Raw genomic sequence first — 19,213 nt, 5'->3', positions numbered from 1 at the left:
TAGATGTAAGATATCTCTAGCTGCTCTGGGGGCAGAGAAAGCCTAATACTAGATAAGAATTTCCCAAGTGCCATCTAAGCCTGACACCCATCACAATGGTGTCTCTTGTCTCTCTTTCTGCCTGCCTCTCTCTCTCTCTCTCTCTCTCTCTCTCTCTTTCTCTCTTTCTCTCTTTCAAGCAAAACAAAACAAAAAGAAATTTCCATCATTACATATCACCCCTCATGGCGTATGTGGGCATTCACACTGGAATATATGAAGAAAGTAACTGAGCAATGAAACAACAACGTATTGAGGTGTGGAGAGGCGGGCGAATCACTTATCTGGTAAAGTGGCATTCAAACAGAAATCGAAAAGAGATGAGTGAAGTGTTCACAGAGATAAGGAGTCTTATAAGCAAAGAGGAAGGTAAATGATTTGGTTGTCTTAAGGCTTGGGATATTTTCAATACGACTAGCCCCTGAGCTGCTCAGGATTGAAGTAAAGTTCTGTACGAATAGAAGGAAAGTGTGTGTGTGCCTATGTGTGTGTTTCTGAAGTCTTTTGTGTTCATCTCAGAAGACAGATTCTCAACAGCCATTGGCTGGTTCCGGTAGAGGTCATTAAAATTGTTCTTAAAGAAAGTTCTAGAGATTTGATCTACTAGAGGAAAATGGGGTGTCACAATGGCCATCCTCACAAGTGGCAAACAGGCATATTGATCAGGTGATAGGAACATTTGTTCCTACAACACAATTCCTAGACTCTCCAGCCTCTTTTCTGAACATTTTCTTCAAGTTCTTGCTCTAAGAAACACCTGACTCATACAAAATGTTATCTCTCTTATAACTCTTTTAAAGAGTAGTGACCTATATCTTTCACACAAAAATAGAAACCAGTCTCGGTGTCATCTCTCTCTCTCTCTCTCTCTCTCTCTCTCTCTCCCTCTCCCTCTCCCTCTCCCTCTCCCTCTCCCTCTCCCTCTCCCTCTCCCTCTCTCTCTTTTATTTATTTTTATTTTAACCAGAGCACTGCTCAGCTCTGGTTTATGGTGTGGAGGACTGAACCTGAGACTTTGGAGCCTCAGGTATGAGAGTCTCTTTGCATAACCATTATGCTATCTATCTCTGCCCAAAAACTTGGTTTTAAATCCTTTATATCACAGGGATAGAGACAGAGAGTATGACAATGTAGACTACTGAGAATTTAAATATGAATTTCCAGTGATTCATTAATAACCATTCTATTTAAATATTTATTTATTTTATGAGAGAAACAAAAAGACCAGAATGTCACTCAAGCATATGTGGTATCAGGGCTCAAGAGATAAAACCAGGAATTTTGCACATGCAAGTACTATGCTCTACCCACTATGCTACCTCCCTGGACACACATAATGGTTTTAGAAAACTAAGTTTTTCTTGTACATGTTGACCAGAATACTTGATCTGGAGACTTGGCATTTGTCTGCTGAATATCCATTTGAAACATTTCCCTTCCTCCTTTAACTTCAAATCAGCAGAAGAATGCTAGTCAAGGCCTTGGTCATACATCTCTGTCATGAGGGACTGTCTCAGACATGACCATCTCTTTACTTGGTCTGTTTTTACTCTTCCAAATCAAGACCACTGATTTTTCCTATAGTTACTATATATCTCTGAAGCTGGTAGTAAGCACACAATAAACGTGACTTTCAAAATTAACTTATGCATAATGAGATGGACTGCCTTTCCTAGTTGTTATTGCTTGCTAAGAATCATAAGTAATACAAGCAGGAATGTGCTCATGCATACCACAATAGTTTCTCTAATAGAAGTGAACATGTGTGAAAGGGGAACAAATTAAATGAATCTATTGAAAATGTTCACAAACATTAAGGACTGGAATTTGATCTAGTTTTGTTCACACAGCGAGTACCTACTCATGTTACTTAGGACATAAATGCTCAAACTTGAAACTGCAAGGGAAAAAAATGCATCTCTGAGAAGAACACACAAAGTCAGCCACTGAAGAGACTGCACTGAGAGCATCTTTCTAGGCAGGAGATACTGACTGTCTCAGATGCCTCGTTTCTTCTCAAATACACAATTTCCATTCTGCGTGTTTTGGCCCTGCATGGCTATTTTAGTTGGTTTTTGGTAAAGTGACAGGATTTTATTTTCAAGAAAGAGTATAAGCATTTCATTTTTAGCAACTTTGTGCTGGCAGCAGATGAACCTGAGCAGAGAGCCCAGGTGGGCAGTCCCTTTGCCAGGTGGCTCTCACTGGGGTGTTTATTGTTAAGAACTCTGCTATTTATGCCTGAGGTTTGAAGCCAGGACTTCACAGAGTCCCCTGCTGCACTCCTCACTTCTTCCCATGCAAAGAGCAGATGGGTGAAGCAAAATATAATCCCAGCCTCAGTCGCAATGACATCGCATTCCAGAGACCAGAGACAATGGTGTTTGTTTGTAGTTGGAGTGAATGCTAATTGGAGTTGAGTGCAAGTAAAAACTGAAAAACTGGACTTAGCTCTGATTCAGTGCGGGAACTTGGTGGAGGTAGTATCACTACCCTATTTTAACAGAAGTGAAATGTTAACATTGAAAGCATGAGTCAGGGAGTCAGGCGGTGGTGCAGCAGGTTAAGCACATGTGGGGCAAAGCACAAGGACTGTGGAAGGATCCGGGTTCAGCCCCCGGCTCCCCACCTGTAGGGGAATCGATTCACAGGCAGTGAAGTAGATCTGCAGGTGTCTATCTTTCTCTCCCCCTCTCTGTCTTCCTCTTCTCTCTCCATTTCTCTCTGTCCTATCCAACAACAACATCAGTAACAACAACAATAAGAACTACAACAATAAAACAACAAGGGCAACAAAAGGGAATAAATAAATAAATAAATAAATATATTTAAAAAAACAGAAAAGCCCTACAGAGTTCAATCCCTGGCAGCACATGTACCAGAGTGATGTCTGGTTCTTTCTCTCTCTCTCTACTTCTATTTTCATGAATAAATAAAAAATAGAAAGAAAGAAAGCATGAGTTAATTGTTTCCAAGTTAGCTTGGTTGGTAGGACAGTATGTTACCAGGATGAGCTCAACAGGTCATGTGATACTTTCTTAATTTTCAAACATAACAGAATCTTTTGCATTAAAAATGCTAACGTAGCAAACCATTAGGATTCTTACAATCTCCAAGAAATTTTATCTAGCAGAAAATTTGTTCTCTTTATTGATTGATCTGCTATGTCTTCTTTATAGTTCCCTTAAGACAGCTGTCACTATCGTGTGTGTGTGTGTGTGTGTGTGTGTGTGTGTGTGTGTGTGTGTGTGTGTGTGTATGTGTTTTCTTCATAACATTCTTTCAGTTTCTTATGGGAAAAGACCATGTATTTTCAAAATGAGATCCCTAGAACTGAGTCCAGTGCTCCAAACTGGAAAGCTCAAACATAATAGAAACACACAGCCAACATTCCTTCTAGTAGTGGTCAAGGATGGTCATACAAAACAAAGATAATTTAGTGCCTTGGAATGAACTGAGCAGTGTTCCTCAACTGCATACCCTTTCTAATTAGAGATTTAGTAAGCTTGTCATTAAAATTATGTGAATATGTGGGTTTTGGTAAATGTGTTAGACTTTCACATCCAGCATTTGTGCACCATTTAGTTCATAGTACAAACACTACAGTCACAAGCATAAAATATTCCTGAGAGAATATGAGGGTGTTTTGTTACAGAGCTTTTTCCCCTGGCTTCCTAAAGAGGCATTTTTGTTGTTGTTGTTTGTTTGTTTTGTTTTGTTTTTATAATGATTTTGGAAAATTAGAGAATAGTAGCCATTACTACATCTAGGTTAATGCATTTCCCAAGCTTTCAGTTCAAATCATTGAAACATCTCTTTTCCCAATAACTCACTGGGTGAGAATTCTGGTTTCTCTGGACCGTGGTAAGTCGCTTTACTAAGGAAACAAGGGAGTCACAAAAGAAACCCTGGATGAGAAGTCAAAAAGGCAGCATGAAGACGACACCTGGCCAACTCTCCACACCAAAAAAACAGCTTTAAATCCTGGGGATTCCTGTGGGAGCAGGATTTAGAGGCCAGTAGGAGAGAACCTGCAGAAGAAGGGACAAGAGGAACCATAGAGGAATATTATAACATCTATAAATTGGCAAAAGTGTGCTGAAAAGGACAAAAGAGAATCAAGGGCCGCTAAGTTGCAGATGCTACCATGATTCCACCCTGACTTCCCTGGGCAGGTGACCTCACCAGTAAGTCCTAGAAAGAGTCCACCTCCCCAGAGTCCTTTCCCATTAGGGAAAGATAGAAACAGGCTGAGAACATGTCAATGTCTATGTTCCAGAGAAGCAATTATAGAAGCCAGACCTTCCACTTCCTGCACCCCATAAAGATCTTTGGTCCATACTCCCAGAGAGATAAAAAGTAGGGAAACTGCCAATGGAGGGGATGGGATATGGAACTCTGGTGGTGGCAACTGTATGGAATTGTACCCCTCTTATCCTACAATCTTGTCAATAACTATTAAATCATTAACTAAAAATGCACAGAAACAGATACCTGGATGGAAGCTAGTCCTCCTTCGGGGGGTTTAGCCCCTCTCAGAGGGCTCTCTGCTTTCTCTTGTCTGTTTCATCATTTCTCACTTTCCACAGCTCCCGGGTTAATTTCTCACTGAGCCTTATCTTGGGGGGCTCTAAAGTTTCCACTCTAGTCATTTTACTTATAATTATAAATAATTGAATTTTTTTCCACATATGCAACAGCTACCATTTTCTTTTTCTTTTTTTCCTTTTTTTTTTTTCCTTGCAGCTCCTTGCAGAGCTGAGGTCTCCTGCAAAGGCAACTTCCCTCTCCTCAGCAATTTCTTCAGTCAGACACAGAGAAAAATGATACACCACAACACACAACACTAGAGCTTCTTCTAGTGCCATGACACCACTCATGTGGTACCAGGGTTTGGACCTGGGCCATGCACATGGCAAAACACATGCTCTACCCAACCACAACAACTTCCAACATAAAATATAACTGTGTAAGTAGTGAAGAGTAATAAACACATAATCATAATCAAAATTCTGGTTTTATATAATTGTCACGTTGTATAAAATTACAGCTAGAAATAACCAGCTTGCAAGTACATTCAACATTTTAATGGTTTCTTTGAAGAGTTCTGCCACTAATGTACACAACTACATTTTCTTGTAGTGAGGAAAATTTTAATCTGGCAAGTGATAGGTACAAATATGCACAGCTTGTAAACGGTGTCATTTCTGTTATCACCAGAGACCAGTGAGATTCCCCCCAGGTATCAGATAAGCCCAACAAATAAAAATTGATTGATCACTGAGCTGATAGCCCACAAAAGAAGCCCCAGGCTGGTTTCACAAACAGATGTCTGCCTACAAAGAGGATTCAAGTATGACTCAGAGTCTCCTGAGATAACATGATCCAAAACTTCCAGGCAATAATTAAAAAAAAAAAATAGGTATAACAAGAACCTGGAAAATCACAACTTAAATTAGAAAAGAAAATGAACTGACAGGGGCCAGGGAGTAGTGCGGTAGGTTGAGTGCACATGGTGCAAAGCGCAAGGACCAGCTTAAGGATCCTGGTTCAAGCCCCCGGCTCCCCACCTACAGGGGGGTCGCTTCACAAGCGGTAGAGCAGGACTGCAGGTGTCTTGTCTTTCTCTCCCCCTCTCTGTCTTTCCAACAATGATGAAAGCAATAACAACAATTGCTGGGCTAGCTTCGCGGGCAGGAGAGAGAGACGACCAGGGACTCATGGCTGAGTGGTACGCAGTTCAGTCTTTATTCATGTGGAATGCAGCACAATCTAAGCTTCTTCTTCTAGCGTTTGCCCTTCTTCCGTAGCCAGTCAACAGCGTCAGGTTGAGCCTGATGTCAAGTTTTGAGACCTCCTTTGAATCTGGAGAGGTGGCAGTCGTTGACTATGTGGGTCATAGTCTGTCTGGAGCCGCAGGGGCAGTTCGGGTCGTCTCTGGCTCCCCAGCGATGGAACACAGCGGCGCACCGGCCATGGCCTGTTCGATAACGATTGAGGAGGGCCCAATCATAGCGTGCTAGGTCGAAGCTGGGTTGACGCTTGCAGGGGTCTGTGATGAGGTGTTTGTTCTTTACCTCAGCTGACTGCCAACTCTGTTTCCAAGAGACTGGAACAGAGAAGTTCAGTGTAGGCGTAGGGGACCAGATTGGGTGATGAGACGTCAAGCGTTGGACAGGGTGGGCGAAGATATCCGTGTATATTGGCAGGTCCGGTTGAACTATCTCTAATCACAATCTTGTCCTTATATATCCTGAGGCTGAAAAGTCAGGTCCAAAAAGGATGTATGTAGGATAGGGGATGGGGAGAAGGAAAAAGCATGCAAATCAGTGAGGATTAAACCAATGCCCTAGAGGCAGGGTAGTGCTTAGTTAACAGTGGTTATGTAAATAGAATACAGTGTTAAGCAGGCGGAATTAAACCCATGAAACAGAAGGGGTCTTAGAAGCAGAATTTAGAAGCATACCAACAAACAATAAACAACAAGGGCAACAAAAGGGAAAAAAATACCTTTCAGGAGCAGAGGATTCATAGTGCAGGCACTGAGTCCCAGCAATAACCCTGGAGGCAAAAAAAAGAAAGAGAAAATGAACTGACATAAACAGTGTGCTGAATTAACCAAAAAGTTTTATTTTATTTTTCAAATGTTTTTATTATCTTTATTTATTTACTTATTGGATAGAGACAGCCAGAAATGAAAAGGGAAGGAGGCGCTAGAGGGGAAGAAAGACAGAGAGACACCTGCAATGCTGCTTCACCACTCGCAAAGCTTTCTTCCTTCAGGTGGGGACTGGAGGCTTGAACCTGGGTCCTTGTGTACTATAACCATGTATGCCACCATCCAGCCCCATAACCAAAAAGTTTTAAAGTAATTTTTTTTCAATGAGAAATTATAATTATCTTGAAATGAAGAAAATTAGAATACACCAACAGAGAAACCAATGTTTAAAAAGGAATCAAACAGAAATCATAAAGTTGGAAAATATAATAGGAGAAAGAAAATATCCCTGTGAGCTCAATGGCAGAGATAAGATGGGGGGAAATTAATTAATTTGAGGAGAGGCCACCTGGTGTGTACAGTATGCAATAACCTGGGTTCAAATCCCCCCGTCTCCACCTCTACAGGAAAAGCTTCAAGAGAGGTGACTCAGTGCTGCAGGTGTCTCACCTCTCTCCCTCTCTATCTCCTCTTCCCCTTTCAGTCTCACTCTATTTATATCCAAAATAAATAAACAAAGCTCTCTTAAATCCAGGTAGTTTCACTACAGAATTCTAGCAACAATTTGTTTGGTTGGTTGATTGGTTATTTTTGAGACAGGCAGAAAAGCAGAGACAGTGAATGAGACCACAGCACCAAACCTTTCTTCAATGCAGTGGGAGCTGGGATTGAACCTGGGTCCCTCAAATGCCAAAACAGCATACTATTTAAGCAAGCTATTTCAACTATCCTATTAGTTAGTAGAGTGAAATCAAGACTAGTTCATATAATCTCTTCCTGAAACGAAAAAAGAAAGAAGTACTTCCCTACTCATAGGATTAGGTCATTATTTTTATTTATTTTTTATTTTATTAGTTATTTAATAATTATTGACAAGATTATGGGATAAGAAGGGAATAATTCCATACACTTCCCACCACCAAAGTTCCATATCCCTTTCCTTTTACTGGAATGTTCCCTAGTCTTTATCCCTCTGGGAGTCTGGACCATAGATCTTTATGGGGAGCAGAAGTTGCAAGGTCTGGCTTCTGTAACTGCTTCTATGCCATTATTACCCTGATGGTAAAGCCAGACAAACAGCGTATATATCAAGGACAGTGGAAGGCAGCATGGTGGTTTATACTAGAGATTTTTATGCCTGGGGCTTGGAGGGCCCAGTTTCTATCCTATGCTCTAGTCAAAAGATTAAATAAGTAAGTCAAATAAAAATGAATATAAATACATTAAAGAAGAATTTTTAAAACTATAAATCAATATCCTTAGAAGCTTAGATGTATAAATCCTCAATAACAAATAAGTAACAACATGAAAAAATATGCATCATCATTAAACAGGATATATTTCAGATGTAAAATATTGACTGTAGGGGGTTGAGCGGTAGCACAGCGGGATCAGCGTTAGGATCCCTCTTCGAACCCCGGCTCCCCATCTACAGGGGAGTCGCTTCACAGGCGGTGAAGCAGGTCTGCAGGTGTCTGTCTTTCTCTCCCCCTCTCTGTCTTCCCCTCCTCTCTCCATTTCTCTCTGTCCTATGCAACTAAAACGACATCAACAATAAAACAACAAGGGCAACAAAAGGAAAATTTAAAAAATTAATAATAATGACTGTATATTTGAAAAATAAAACATTGCAACCTACAACAATAGGCTAAACTAGATGAAAATTGCATGGTCATATTAACTGATATAGAATATATAGCAAAAAAAGATCCATTCATGATTAAAAAATACTTATCAATTTGTTCTGCTTTATATCTTAATGCTGTTCAGTCACCAAGTTGCAAATGCTACCATGATGACAATCTGACTTCCCTGGGCAGATGACCACATCAATGTGTCCTGGAACCCCACCTCCCTGGAGCCCTGCCCCACTAGGGAAAGACAGAAACAAGCTGGGGGTATGGATTCACCTGTCAATGCCCAAGTCCAGCAGAGAAACCATTACAAAAGGCAGAACTCCCACCTTCTGCACCACACACACACACACACACACACACACACACCACACACACATATTGGTCCATACTCCCAACAGGGAAGATATGACAGAGGAATATGACCAGAAGGCTGTGAACTCCAATTCTGTTATAATCCAGAGAGAGAGGAAGGAAAAAAGAAAGAAAGAAAGAAAGAAAGAAAGAAAGAAACAAAGAAACAAAGAAAGAAAGAAAGGATATACGGAAGTAGTAATAGGTGTGGGTGTGACTTAGAAAGGAAGAGAAGGCAGGACCATAAAAAAGGGGGGCAAAATTATATAAACCTAAACAATTATAGAAATAATTAACCCTGTTCGGGCACCAGCTGCAGGTCGTCTTGGGGCTCTCCGTCCCCCTGGCCACTAGCGGCAGAGACCTGGGGGCCCTAGCGGGCCCTGGTGACAAGGGTGATGTGCGAGGAGAAAAGATGCACACACAACCAGCTTCAGGAGAAGCCTCATGGATAACTCATTTATGAAGGGAAACAAGCAAATAGATATGCCCAAGGTTCAGAAAGAAAGCTGAGATAATCATTAATCTACACACAATGCGTAGTTACATCTTGACCTACCAGGTAGTTGATCACAACTGGAAAGTTACCATATAAGGTCTGGTCATGAGCTCACAATGCCTAGGTAGCCTTTTTTCTCTAAGGGTAAATTACAAGTACGTCAGGGCAGGGGGGAAGGGAGCAGTTTGAGCAATGCCACAATATTTGTGGTGGGTTTCAGGTTGGCCATACACAGTAATTCACAGCCTTTGTTCAAAAGGGATCCCCATCATGTACAGGAAGGTGCCCTGTACAGAAAAGCCCATCCATAATAAGTTCATAAGGTCAGGAGGGGCTTGCCTAATGTCTCTCCTCCTTAAGGGGGGAGAGAACTCAGGGTCAACTTTCTCAGACTCCCACAGAAATAATGGTTTGGACTTCCCAGTCAGTAGACCCTTTCCCCACGCTGTATCTGTAGCCTTGGGAGAGCTACTGTAGTTTCCAATGAAGGGAATGGGGACAAAGAACTCTATCTGGTGGTGGGGTCAGTGTTATCTTATAATTTTGTAAATAAATATTAAATCACTAATAAAAATTTGTAAAGTTTGTATATCTACAAAATAAATAAATAAAATATTTCCCTCTTTCTTTCACCTCTTTCTCCCCTTATTTTTAAATATCAGCTTCATGATTTGAGGAATTACATCATGTGAAAGAGGACTTTTTTTTTTCATGCCCACAAGGGGGACCCTTTATACCACAATGACACTTTCAATAGCATAGATGTTCCTGCTAACGCACCATTTAGTTAACCATTCATTCTGTCATAAAAAGCTAGAAAGCCAAGTTACCTCCCTTCTTCTAGGCCTCACCTGTGAATCCAGGAGGACAGACACAAACATAGCCCGAAGCTTCTTCAGGGTAGCTGAATGAAGAAGGCAGCTGAGCTATGCGTCCATATTGTTTCTCTGAGGACAGCTCCACACACTCCCCATCCGACTGGCAGGGGCTACTACTGCATTCATTGATGTTGGTCTCACACTGGGCACCCGTGTATCCTGCAGGATAAAAGTTCAGAAAAGCTGCAGAGTCAAAGCTCCAGCACCACAGTGCCTATGCCAGAAAAGAGGCTGCCCACTGTGCAGGCCCCAATTAACAAGAAGATGTGCTGCCCTCAAGAAGCCAGCCAGGGGAGTCTGGGAAGAGGCTTCCAGGAAAATAAATAGTAGTAGCAATAGAATCACTAGTATAATATTGACCAATTTTTCTATAGAGATTTGAGTAATAAATGAAATTTGGGGATAACCTTAATTTAATCTGAAGATTTTTAACTGGAATTTCCATTTCTTCAAATACACTAATGGCTTGCATTTTTATCAAAAAAAAAAAAAAAAGAAAGAAAGAAATCACTTTTTCCAAGAAAATAGATGTAAAATTGGAAGTATCCAAATAGTCAACACTAAATTCTTCTCTGAGGGGCCGGGTGGTAGCACACCTGGTTGAGTGCACATGTTACAGTGCGCAAGGACCCAGGTTCGAGTCCCCAGTCCCACCTGCAGGGGGAAAGCTTCACAAGTGGTGAAGCAGTGTTGCAGGTGTCTGTCCCTCTTCCTCTTATCCCATCCTTCCCTCTCGATTTCTGGCTGTCTCTATCCAATAAATAAAGATAATGAAAGAAAAGTAATTTTTTTAATTGTAGCTGAATAATTTTGGCTGGGATTTAAGCAGGTGCCATGAGAGTAGCAAGGTACAGACCCCTCTCAGTGAGTTAACTGTTTTTCCCTCAGTAGGGTACCATATATATTTTGTGATTACAAAAATGTTGTAATGCATATCAATACCTATGTCAGCTTGTGTAAATGTCTGAAAATATTAGAATTAACACCGAGGAGTGGAATTTGTGGGTTTTCCCCCCCATTTTTCACATTAGATTATTCCTTCTTCTTCTTCTTCTTTTTAAGATTTTATTTATTTATTAATGAGAAAGATAGGAGGAGAGAGAGAAAGAACCAGACATCACTCTGGCACATGTGCTGCTGGGGATTGAACTCAGGACCTCATGCTTGAGAGTCTGATACTTTATCCACTGCGCCACCTCCTGCACCACTTCCTCCTCCTCCTATTCTTCTAATTTTTCTCCTTCTTCTCCTCCTATTCCTTCTTCTTTTCTCCATCTCTCTCTCTCTCTTTTTCTCTCTTTTAAATCAGAGCACTGTTCAGAATATACATTTACATATGTATATTCTAAGTCCGAAGATAGAAATTTAGTAAGATGCTGATATAAGACTTCTGAGTAGGATCAGAACAACACCAGCTATGTAAGACAGGGAGAGAGATGTATGCACCCCTTAAAGAAACTGAACTTGACTTTCAAATGGCTTTATACTCAGCTAAGGGTTTCTGAAATATCACAGCTATGCTAAGAAAATATACTTCAAAATTAAAATCTGTGAGTCAAGCGCATGTGGCGCAAAGTGCAAGGATCAGGTAAGGATCCCGGTTCCAGCCCCCGACTCCCCACCTGTAGGGGAATCGCTTCACAAGCAGTAAAGCAGGTCTGTAAGTGTCTATCTTTCTCTCTCCCTCTCTGTCTTCCCCTCCTCTCTCCATTTCTTTCCTTTTTTTTTATTTTTATTGTTGTCGTTGTTGGATAGGACAGAGAGAAATGGAGGGAGAAGGGGAAGACAGAGAGGGGGAGAGAAAGATAGACACCTGCAGACCTGCTTCACCGCCTGTGAAGCGACTCCCCTGCAGGTGGGGAGCCAGGGGCTCCAACAGGGATCTTTACGCCAGTCCTTGCGCTTTGCGCCACGTGCGCTTAACCCCCTGTGCTACCGCCCGACTCCCCTCCTCTCTCCATTTCTCTCTGTCCTATCCAACAACAACGACAATAATAACCACAACAATGGTAAAACAGCAAGGGCAACAAAAGAGAATAAATAAATTTTTAAAAATTAAAATCTATAGTTATCAAATTACTATATAACTATTTGTTTTACTTTAAAAACATTCCATTGGGAGTCGGGCTGTAGTGCAGCGGGTTAAGCGCAGGTGGCACAAAGCACAAGGACCGGCATAAGGATCCCGGTTCGAACCCCGGGCTCCCCACCTGCAGGGGAGTCGCTTCACAGGCGGTGAAGCAGGTCTGCAGGTGTCTATCTTTCTCTCCTCCTGTCTTCCCCTCATTCTCTCCATTTCTCTCTGTCCTATCCAACAACGACAACAACAATAATAACTACAACAATAAAACAACAAGGGCAACAAAAGGGAATAAATAAAATAAATATTTAAAAAAATTTTTTTAAAAAACATTCCATTATTTCCGATTTCACACAGAATAAAATTCTGAATCCTTAACCTGCAGTGCCTTTTACTACTGGGCTCCATTCTTATTTCTACTTTCCTACTTCTAGGATGCCTTCTGACCAGGGTCTTAACTGCATTTTTCTCTCCTGGCACACTATTCTCAAAGACTGTGCTAGCTTAAAGCTTTGTTTTCAGACTTTTGTTTGTATTAGTCCTCAGAATGACTTCCCCTCATGAACTGATTCAAATAAGATACTCCTGCTTTCTTTCAAAGCTCTCATAGTAATTTGTAATATGTATTCATCTTTAGGCATAATTCCTTCCTTCAACATACTGTTAAGACTCCCCGGGCGGTAGTGCAGTGGGTTAAGCGCATCTGGCACAAAGCGCAAGGAGCAGCATAAAGAACCCGGTTCGAGCTCCCAGCCTGCAGGGGAGTCGCTTCACAGTGGTGAAGCAGGTCTTCAGGTGTCTATCTTTCTCTCCCCCTCTCTGTCTTCCCCTCCTCTCTCCATTTCTCTCTTTCCTAGCCAACAACGACGACAATAATAACTACAACAATAAAACTACAAGGGCAACAAAAAGGAAATAAATACTTTTTTAAAAAAGACTCACAAAACTAGGGCACACAGAGATTTTTTTGGTTCATTAGAGTAATGAGCAAAACTTAGCTGCTCTTAGTGAGTGAATGATATTCAGGTGGTATTAATATACCACACACTAGAGAACAGACCAATAATTAGCCAATAGTGAGAATCTAATGTGGTTGCTCATTTTCTAATTAAAAAAAAACAAATTAATGAAGTCATATGTCAAAGCAAAGTCACAATATCTCTTCTATTGCTTAACACTACGATGCACGCGTCATTCTTGGCGTCTTTCCCAATCATCTGAAATTTTCAGTTTAAAAAAGAAACAGAGCATGAGCATGTGTTGGGTCAAGATCTCACAACTCACTGTAGTAACCCTGCCTCCTAAAGACCTCAGACTCTTAAACTTGATCGTCTACTTTTATTTCATACCTAAGCAAATAAATCAGAGCGAGAAAGAAACCACCAAGTAGTTTGACTCATATGCGGTAGAGAAATGAGACAAACTCTTAGCTGATGACAGCAAAATGGTGGGAGAAGAGGGGGGTGGATAAAATCAGTAAAGAGGATCATCGGCCTTGTGGGGCTGGGCACCAAACTGTTGATTGTGAGCATGACGTTGCACATTCAGATGCCAACATATAATCCTGTACACTTGAAACCTATTTTACTTCAGTATATTTTTTAGTAATTCACTAAACAATAGTCTTTAGCAACTGTTATTTGTTATACTTCAGTGGTTTTAATGAAGAATACTTAGATTATTTTTAATTTTCTTCTTTATCCGAAGTCTCAAGACTCACACATTGGCGAGGAGAAGGAAAACTTTTTGAAAAATTGTTTGTTTTTTCAGCTTAAGCATTATCTTATTCCTTCTGTGAACATTAGGAAAGTTCTGATTTATAGTCTTGTCAGTCTGTCCCCACCATAAGGCTCTGTAGGGATTTTATCTGTTATTTCCTATAACATGTATATAAATAGACTCCTTCAGTCAAAGCTATATTCAATAGTTTTAACATGTTTTTCTATACAATCCTTTATATAGAAACAATATAATACTGAGTAAAATCCCCAGGGTTCTTAAAGTTATGACTTTTAAAAAGCAAATCCAATCATGTTGTGCTCACAGTAAACTTTTAAGATGAACCTTAAGGTAACTGACACTTAATTACTTTTGAAATGGCGACTCTAAGCAATTATAGCCGTGGATTCTTGCCATTGTACTGTAAGCCAAGAAACAGCCTCCTTTCTGCAGATACAGAGCAATTTGTAGTGTTAATCTCCTTTCTCTATAAAACGGTGAGAATAGGGTGCAAAGATATTCTTAATTGCCTATTCAGGCAAAATCATCATCCATTCAGTGACATAATGTAAAAGCTCAAATGCAGAATGACCTTAAACCTATGCATCTTAATTCCTACATCTTCTTAACCTCTTACATGACTCTATTAAATAACCCACAACCTTTACCGCTATCATCTCAGTTCTGACAAGCAGGTCAAGTCCTAGTCCCAGCCTGCAAATGGTGAAGCAGGGCTGCAGGTGTCTCTGTGTCTCTCCCTACCTTCCCCCCTCCCTCTTGATGTCTTTCTGTCTCTATCCAATAATACCCAACAATAAAATAAAATATAGAATACAGAACAACTTTTGGAAACTTTTCACTACGTAAATCAAGCCAATGGCCTAGTGGCAGCAGCAAATATAACCTAGTCATTATCTGGAAGTGAGGAGACACATGACGGGAACAGATCTTTGTAGTAAGTATCTCAAATTTCATTTTACGCTTTCCAGTTTTATGTTTGCTCCCATGCCACTGTATTATCCTTTCCTTAGAATATGACATCAAAGGGTATAGGGAAATGAATGATGAGTGAGCTTTACATAATTATAATATCCATAAGATCATATTTTTTCTTCTAGGGAATCAAGAAAAATGAGAAAAGACAAGCTCTGTTTTCATTTTTTTATCAATGAAATCCTAAGAATTAGCTCAAAAATATGTCAAACAGGTTGCTTGCCAAAATCAACATCAATATTTATAGGAGTACTGTTCACACAAATGTTACATATTGTTTTATATTAATTCTGATATCAGTTCCATATTCAAACCTAATTTTTTTTAAGTGTGGTTCTTGTCGGGCGGTAGCACAGTGGGTTAAATGCACGTGGCGCAAAGCTCCAGGACCTGCATAAGGATTCCAGTTCGAGCCCCCCCGGCTCCCCATCTGCAGAGGAGTCGCTTCACAGGCGGTGAAGCAGGTCTGCAGGTGTCTATCTTTCTCTCCTCTTGTCTTTCTCTCCTCTCTCCATTTCTCTCTGTCCTATCTAACAACAACAACAACAATAATACCTACAACAATAAAAAAATAAAAGGGCAACAAAAGGGAATGAATAAATAAATATTAAAAAAATAAATAAGTCTGGTTCTTACTAATAGTTATATGTGTGCTATGCTTAACATGTCTTCTCACATTATAAAGCCTAGGAGAATCCCATTTTGGAAATATCACTATAGAGTCTGTATAGGAACTAACATAATAATGAATAAAAGCTCCTTGATTTTAACATGGTCTCACAGGTTTCAGCATATTCTAGGTGTCAAAGAAAGCATTTTGTAAGAAAAGAAGCATCTTCCAGTGATTTTTTTTCCTCCATGCTGAAATTGATCCTGCTATTTATTTTTCCTCTCTGTATTTTCTAGAATGTTCTGTTCATTGGGCATCTCGGTAGCCTACTTTCGATAATGCAAAGTGAACAATAAACATATCAGTAGTGAAAAGCACAGTAACTTAAGCAATGGCAACAAGACAAAAATTTTACCACTTCAGGTCAATTTTTCAGATAAAAATAGAGACAGACAGAAACAGAAAGAAAGGAAGAGGGGGGATGGGAGGTGATACACTGAGTAGGACACTGGACTAGGAAGCCTGAGGTCCCCAACTCAATTCCCAGCATTCCCTGTATCAAAGTGATGCTCTGGTTCTCTTTCCTCCTGTTTTGTGCTGTTAATTAATTAATCTGGGGCAGGGAAGATAGCATAATGGTTATGCAAAAGACTTTCATGCCTGAGATACTTAGGTCCCAGGTTCAATCCCCAACAACACTATATACCAAAGCTGAGCAATGTTTTTGTCCCTCTTTTTCTTTCTCTCTGTATCTTTCTCTCTTTCTTCCTCTAACTCTCTCATTAAAATGAATAATTTTTTAAAAACACTACAAAAAGAAAGAGACATGGCATCTACACCACAGCACTGAAGCTGTACTGTAAAGGGCTTTCCCAAGTGAACTATCTCACAGACCATGTTATTAAACCTTAACAAGAAGAATCTTTACATTACACTCACTACAAGCAATTTGTTTGCAATCTAAGCAAAAATAATGGAAGGTATTTTGTCACTTACCAGGCCAGCAGTGGCAAGTGTAATTGTCAACACTGCCCTCACATAGCATTATGTAGCATTATGCTGACAGGGCTTTGACCAACATAAAGGCATCAAGGTCTCACAGTGTGTCCCCGTGAATCCACTACCTGTGCAATTATAGCTGTATCTGGAGAGTAAAGTAAAATTTCACATCAACTCTTGACCATCTTGAAATCAAATACCTTTATCTATCTCTTCACCTGCCCATCAGTCCAAGATCTCTGGGACAGTATTAAAACTTATCTCAAAAACCTTGGGAACCTGGAGAAATTGACTCTGTAGTTTAAAATGTATTGCCTATTTCCATATAAATATCTTGCTATATATTTTAATTTATAGTGACTGGCTACGGAAGAAGGGCAAACGCTACAAGAAGAAAAATAGTGGCAGTTGATGCAAAATTATTTGGAAACCATAACTCCCTACTCTGATTTTCTCACACAAGTTGAACCTAATAGTACCTACATTACAAAGGCACTCAAATGTGAATAAAAAGAGCATACCAAATAAATCACTATTAAGTAGTGCTCGATGTGAAGTTGTTAGTAGTTGTGAAAGCAGGAGAGAATTACTTATACCATTTTGGATCTTTTACATGAACTTCATTAAAAACAACGAAAACACAAATAAAGATCTTGAAAGTAATTTGAGTTAGAATTGAATTAAAAACATTCTCTTGATAAAGGTAACACTTCTCCCTGTCACTCTATCAAACAATGTTAATTAATGAATGAATAAAAATAAAACTGACATATTCGGAGTAGTCTAGAAATTGGATTCCTGAACTATAGTTTTATCGAGTATTAATTCCCCGTTTGTCTTCCATCAAATTGTCGAAAGATCTAACACATTGCTCAGACATCTATTGTAGGCCTGAGTCTCAGAGTGCCCAGGTTGAATCCCTGGAACACCCATGAACTACAGCTGAGCATTGCTCTGGTTAAAAAAAAAAATAAAAAAATAAAAAAATCCAACACACTGTTAAGTGCTAATGTTAAAATCATTATGTATTTAATAATTTAGTATTTGCATTTCTTTGAGTTCATAAGCCAGCACTATTCTGTAACCTAATCAGTTCTAAACTATTCTATAAGCATCACTTGGAAAATGGGGTGCATTGGATCGACCTTCCCGTGGTGCATCCCATGAGTACCCATTCATTGGGGAAACTGACGATCCTTCCTAGCCGACTGAATCCACATGGATCCCAGTCACTTTCAAAGCCAGCAACAAGCAGCTCCTGACAGCTTTCAAGCTGTTGGTCCTGCTCTTCGAGTCCTCCAACTTAATGTTGAGGGGCTGTCCTTTGACAGACTATGACCCACATAGTCAATGACTGCCACCTCTCCAGATTCAAAGGAGGTCTCGAAACTTGACATCAGGCTCACCCTGACGCTGTTGACTGGCTACGGAAGAAGGGCAAACGCTAGAAGAAGAAGAACTTGGAAAATCTTCACTTTGAGGCGAGATGGCCATCAGAGGATGCATAATCTCAGTAAAATCGGAATGTTACAATTTTTTTTGTCAAAGTCTGAAGTTATCTCAACGCAAAAGATGTATGATCTCTGACTTGGCAACAGTAGTACTACAGCTCTTGACCTGTGATATCTAGCTTAGCCAATCACCCAAAGGTTGGCAAAAATCTACCTGTTACTTCCATCCAGGCACTGCTCTCGCTGCAGACAGGGCTGACTGGCACACTCATGGATGTTGAATTCACAGTAACTGCCTAGGAAGCCGGGGCCACAGTCACAGATATAAACTCCTAGAGCATCCTGACAGGTGGCACCCTGCAGGCAGGACAGGGACCAGCATTCATCAACTTCCAATTCACAGTTTACACCTTTTTTTTTTTTTTTGAAAAGTCAACACATGGAAGAAGTTTTTGCAAAGGTTTATATTTTAGTTCTCTGTCAACATTTTATTTACTAAAGCTTTTATCAAATATTATGTTACCCAAAATAATTTTTCTCCTAAATTTTAATTGATAGTAACATTTGGGGGAAGTTACACAGAGCAGATCAGCTGTTACACAAAGAAAGGTTGCCTACAACAGCTTGTGGCTCTTTAGTCTGTGGAAGCAAGACATTTTTAGAACAAAGTTCTTGTTAATTGTATTTTTGTGGGAAGCCTGCAAAGGGCTGGTGAATGCTATAAAATTATTTTTAAACATTTAGTTAGGTTAGAAGTTGAACAGTTGATGAAAGACATCAGCGGCCCAACACAAATAGGCTGGATTGGCATCTTTATTGACACAGTCACTTATTAGCTGTGTAAGTTCAGGAGAGTTGCTTAACTTGTCCATATCTCCCTCAGTTTACTCACCTAAAATAAATGGGAGCGAGGGTCAAGTGGGGGGCGGGGCAGGGGACCTGACCGTGATGTGCCACGTTAAATGCACATAGTACTAAGAGCGAGGACCCAAGTTCGAGCCCCGTTCTCTACCTACAACCAAGCCACTTCACAAGCAGTAAAATAGGTCTGCAGGCGTCTTTCTCTCTCCTTCTCTATCTCCCCCTCCACTCTCCATTTCTCTATCTTATCTAATAAAATGACGAGGGGGGGGAGGAAAAAATAAATGGCCACCAGAAGCGGTGAATGCGTAGTGCCAGCACTGAATCCGTGACTGTAAACAAATAAATAAATAAAATAAAATAAAGGGGGGAGCAGTT

General features: G+C 40.2%; 1 protein-coding gene across 1 annotated transcript in view; it reads right to left on the bottom strand.

Moving 5' to 3' along the window:
* Nucleotides 1-19,213, bottom strand: part of CRB1 (crumbs cell polarity complex component 1) — a 149,521-nt gene that overhangs the window by 107,270 nt on the left and 23,038 nt on the right. Inside the window, 4 exon segments of the mRNA XM_007539736.2 lie at nt 10,096-10,281; nt 16,521-16,572; nt 16,575-16,668; nt 18,189-18,384. Of these exon segments, the coding sequence (XP_007539798.2) occupies nt 10,096-10,281; nt 16,521-16,572; nt 16,575-16,668; nt 18,189-18,384 (528 nt within the window).

This window comes from Erinaceus europaeus, chromosome 19 (genome assembly GCF_950295315.1).
Source record: "Erinaceus europaeus chromosome 19, mEriEur2.1, whole genome shotgun sequence".
Lineage (NCBI taxonomy): Eukaryota > Metazoa > Chordata > Mammalia > Eulipotyphla > Erinaceidae > Erinaceus > Erinaceus europaeus.
Note: the sequence above shows the minus strand (reverse complement) of the source record. Positions and strands in the feature narration are given on the sequence as shown.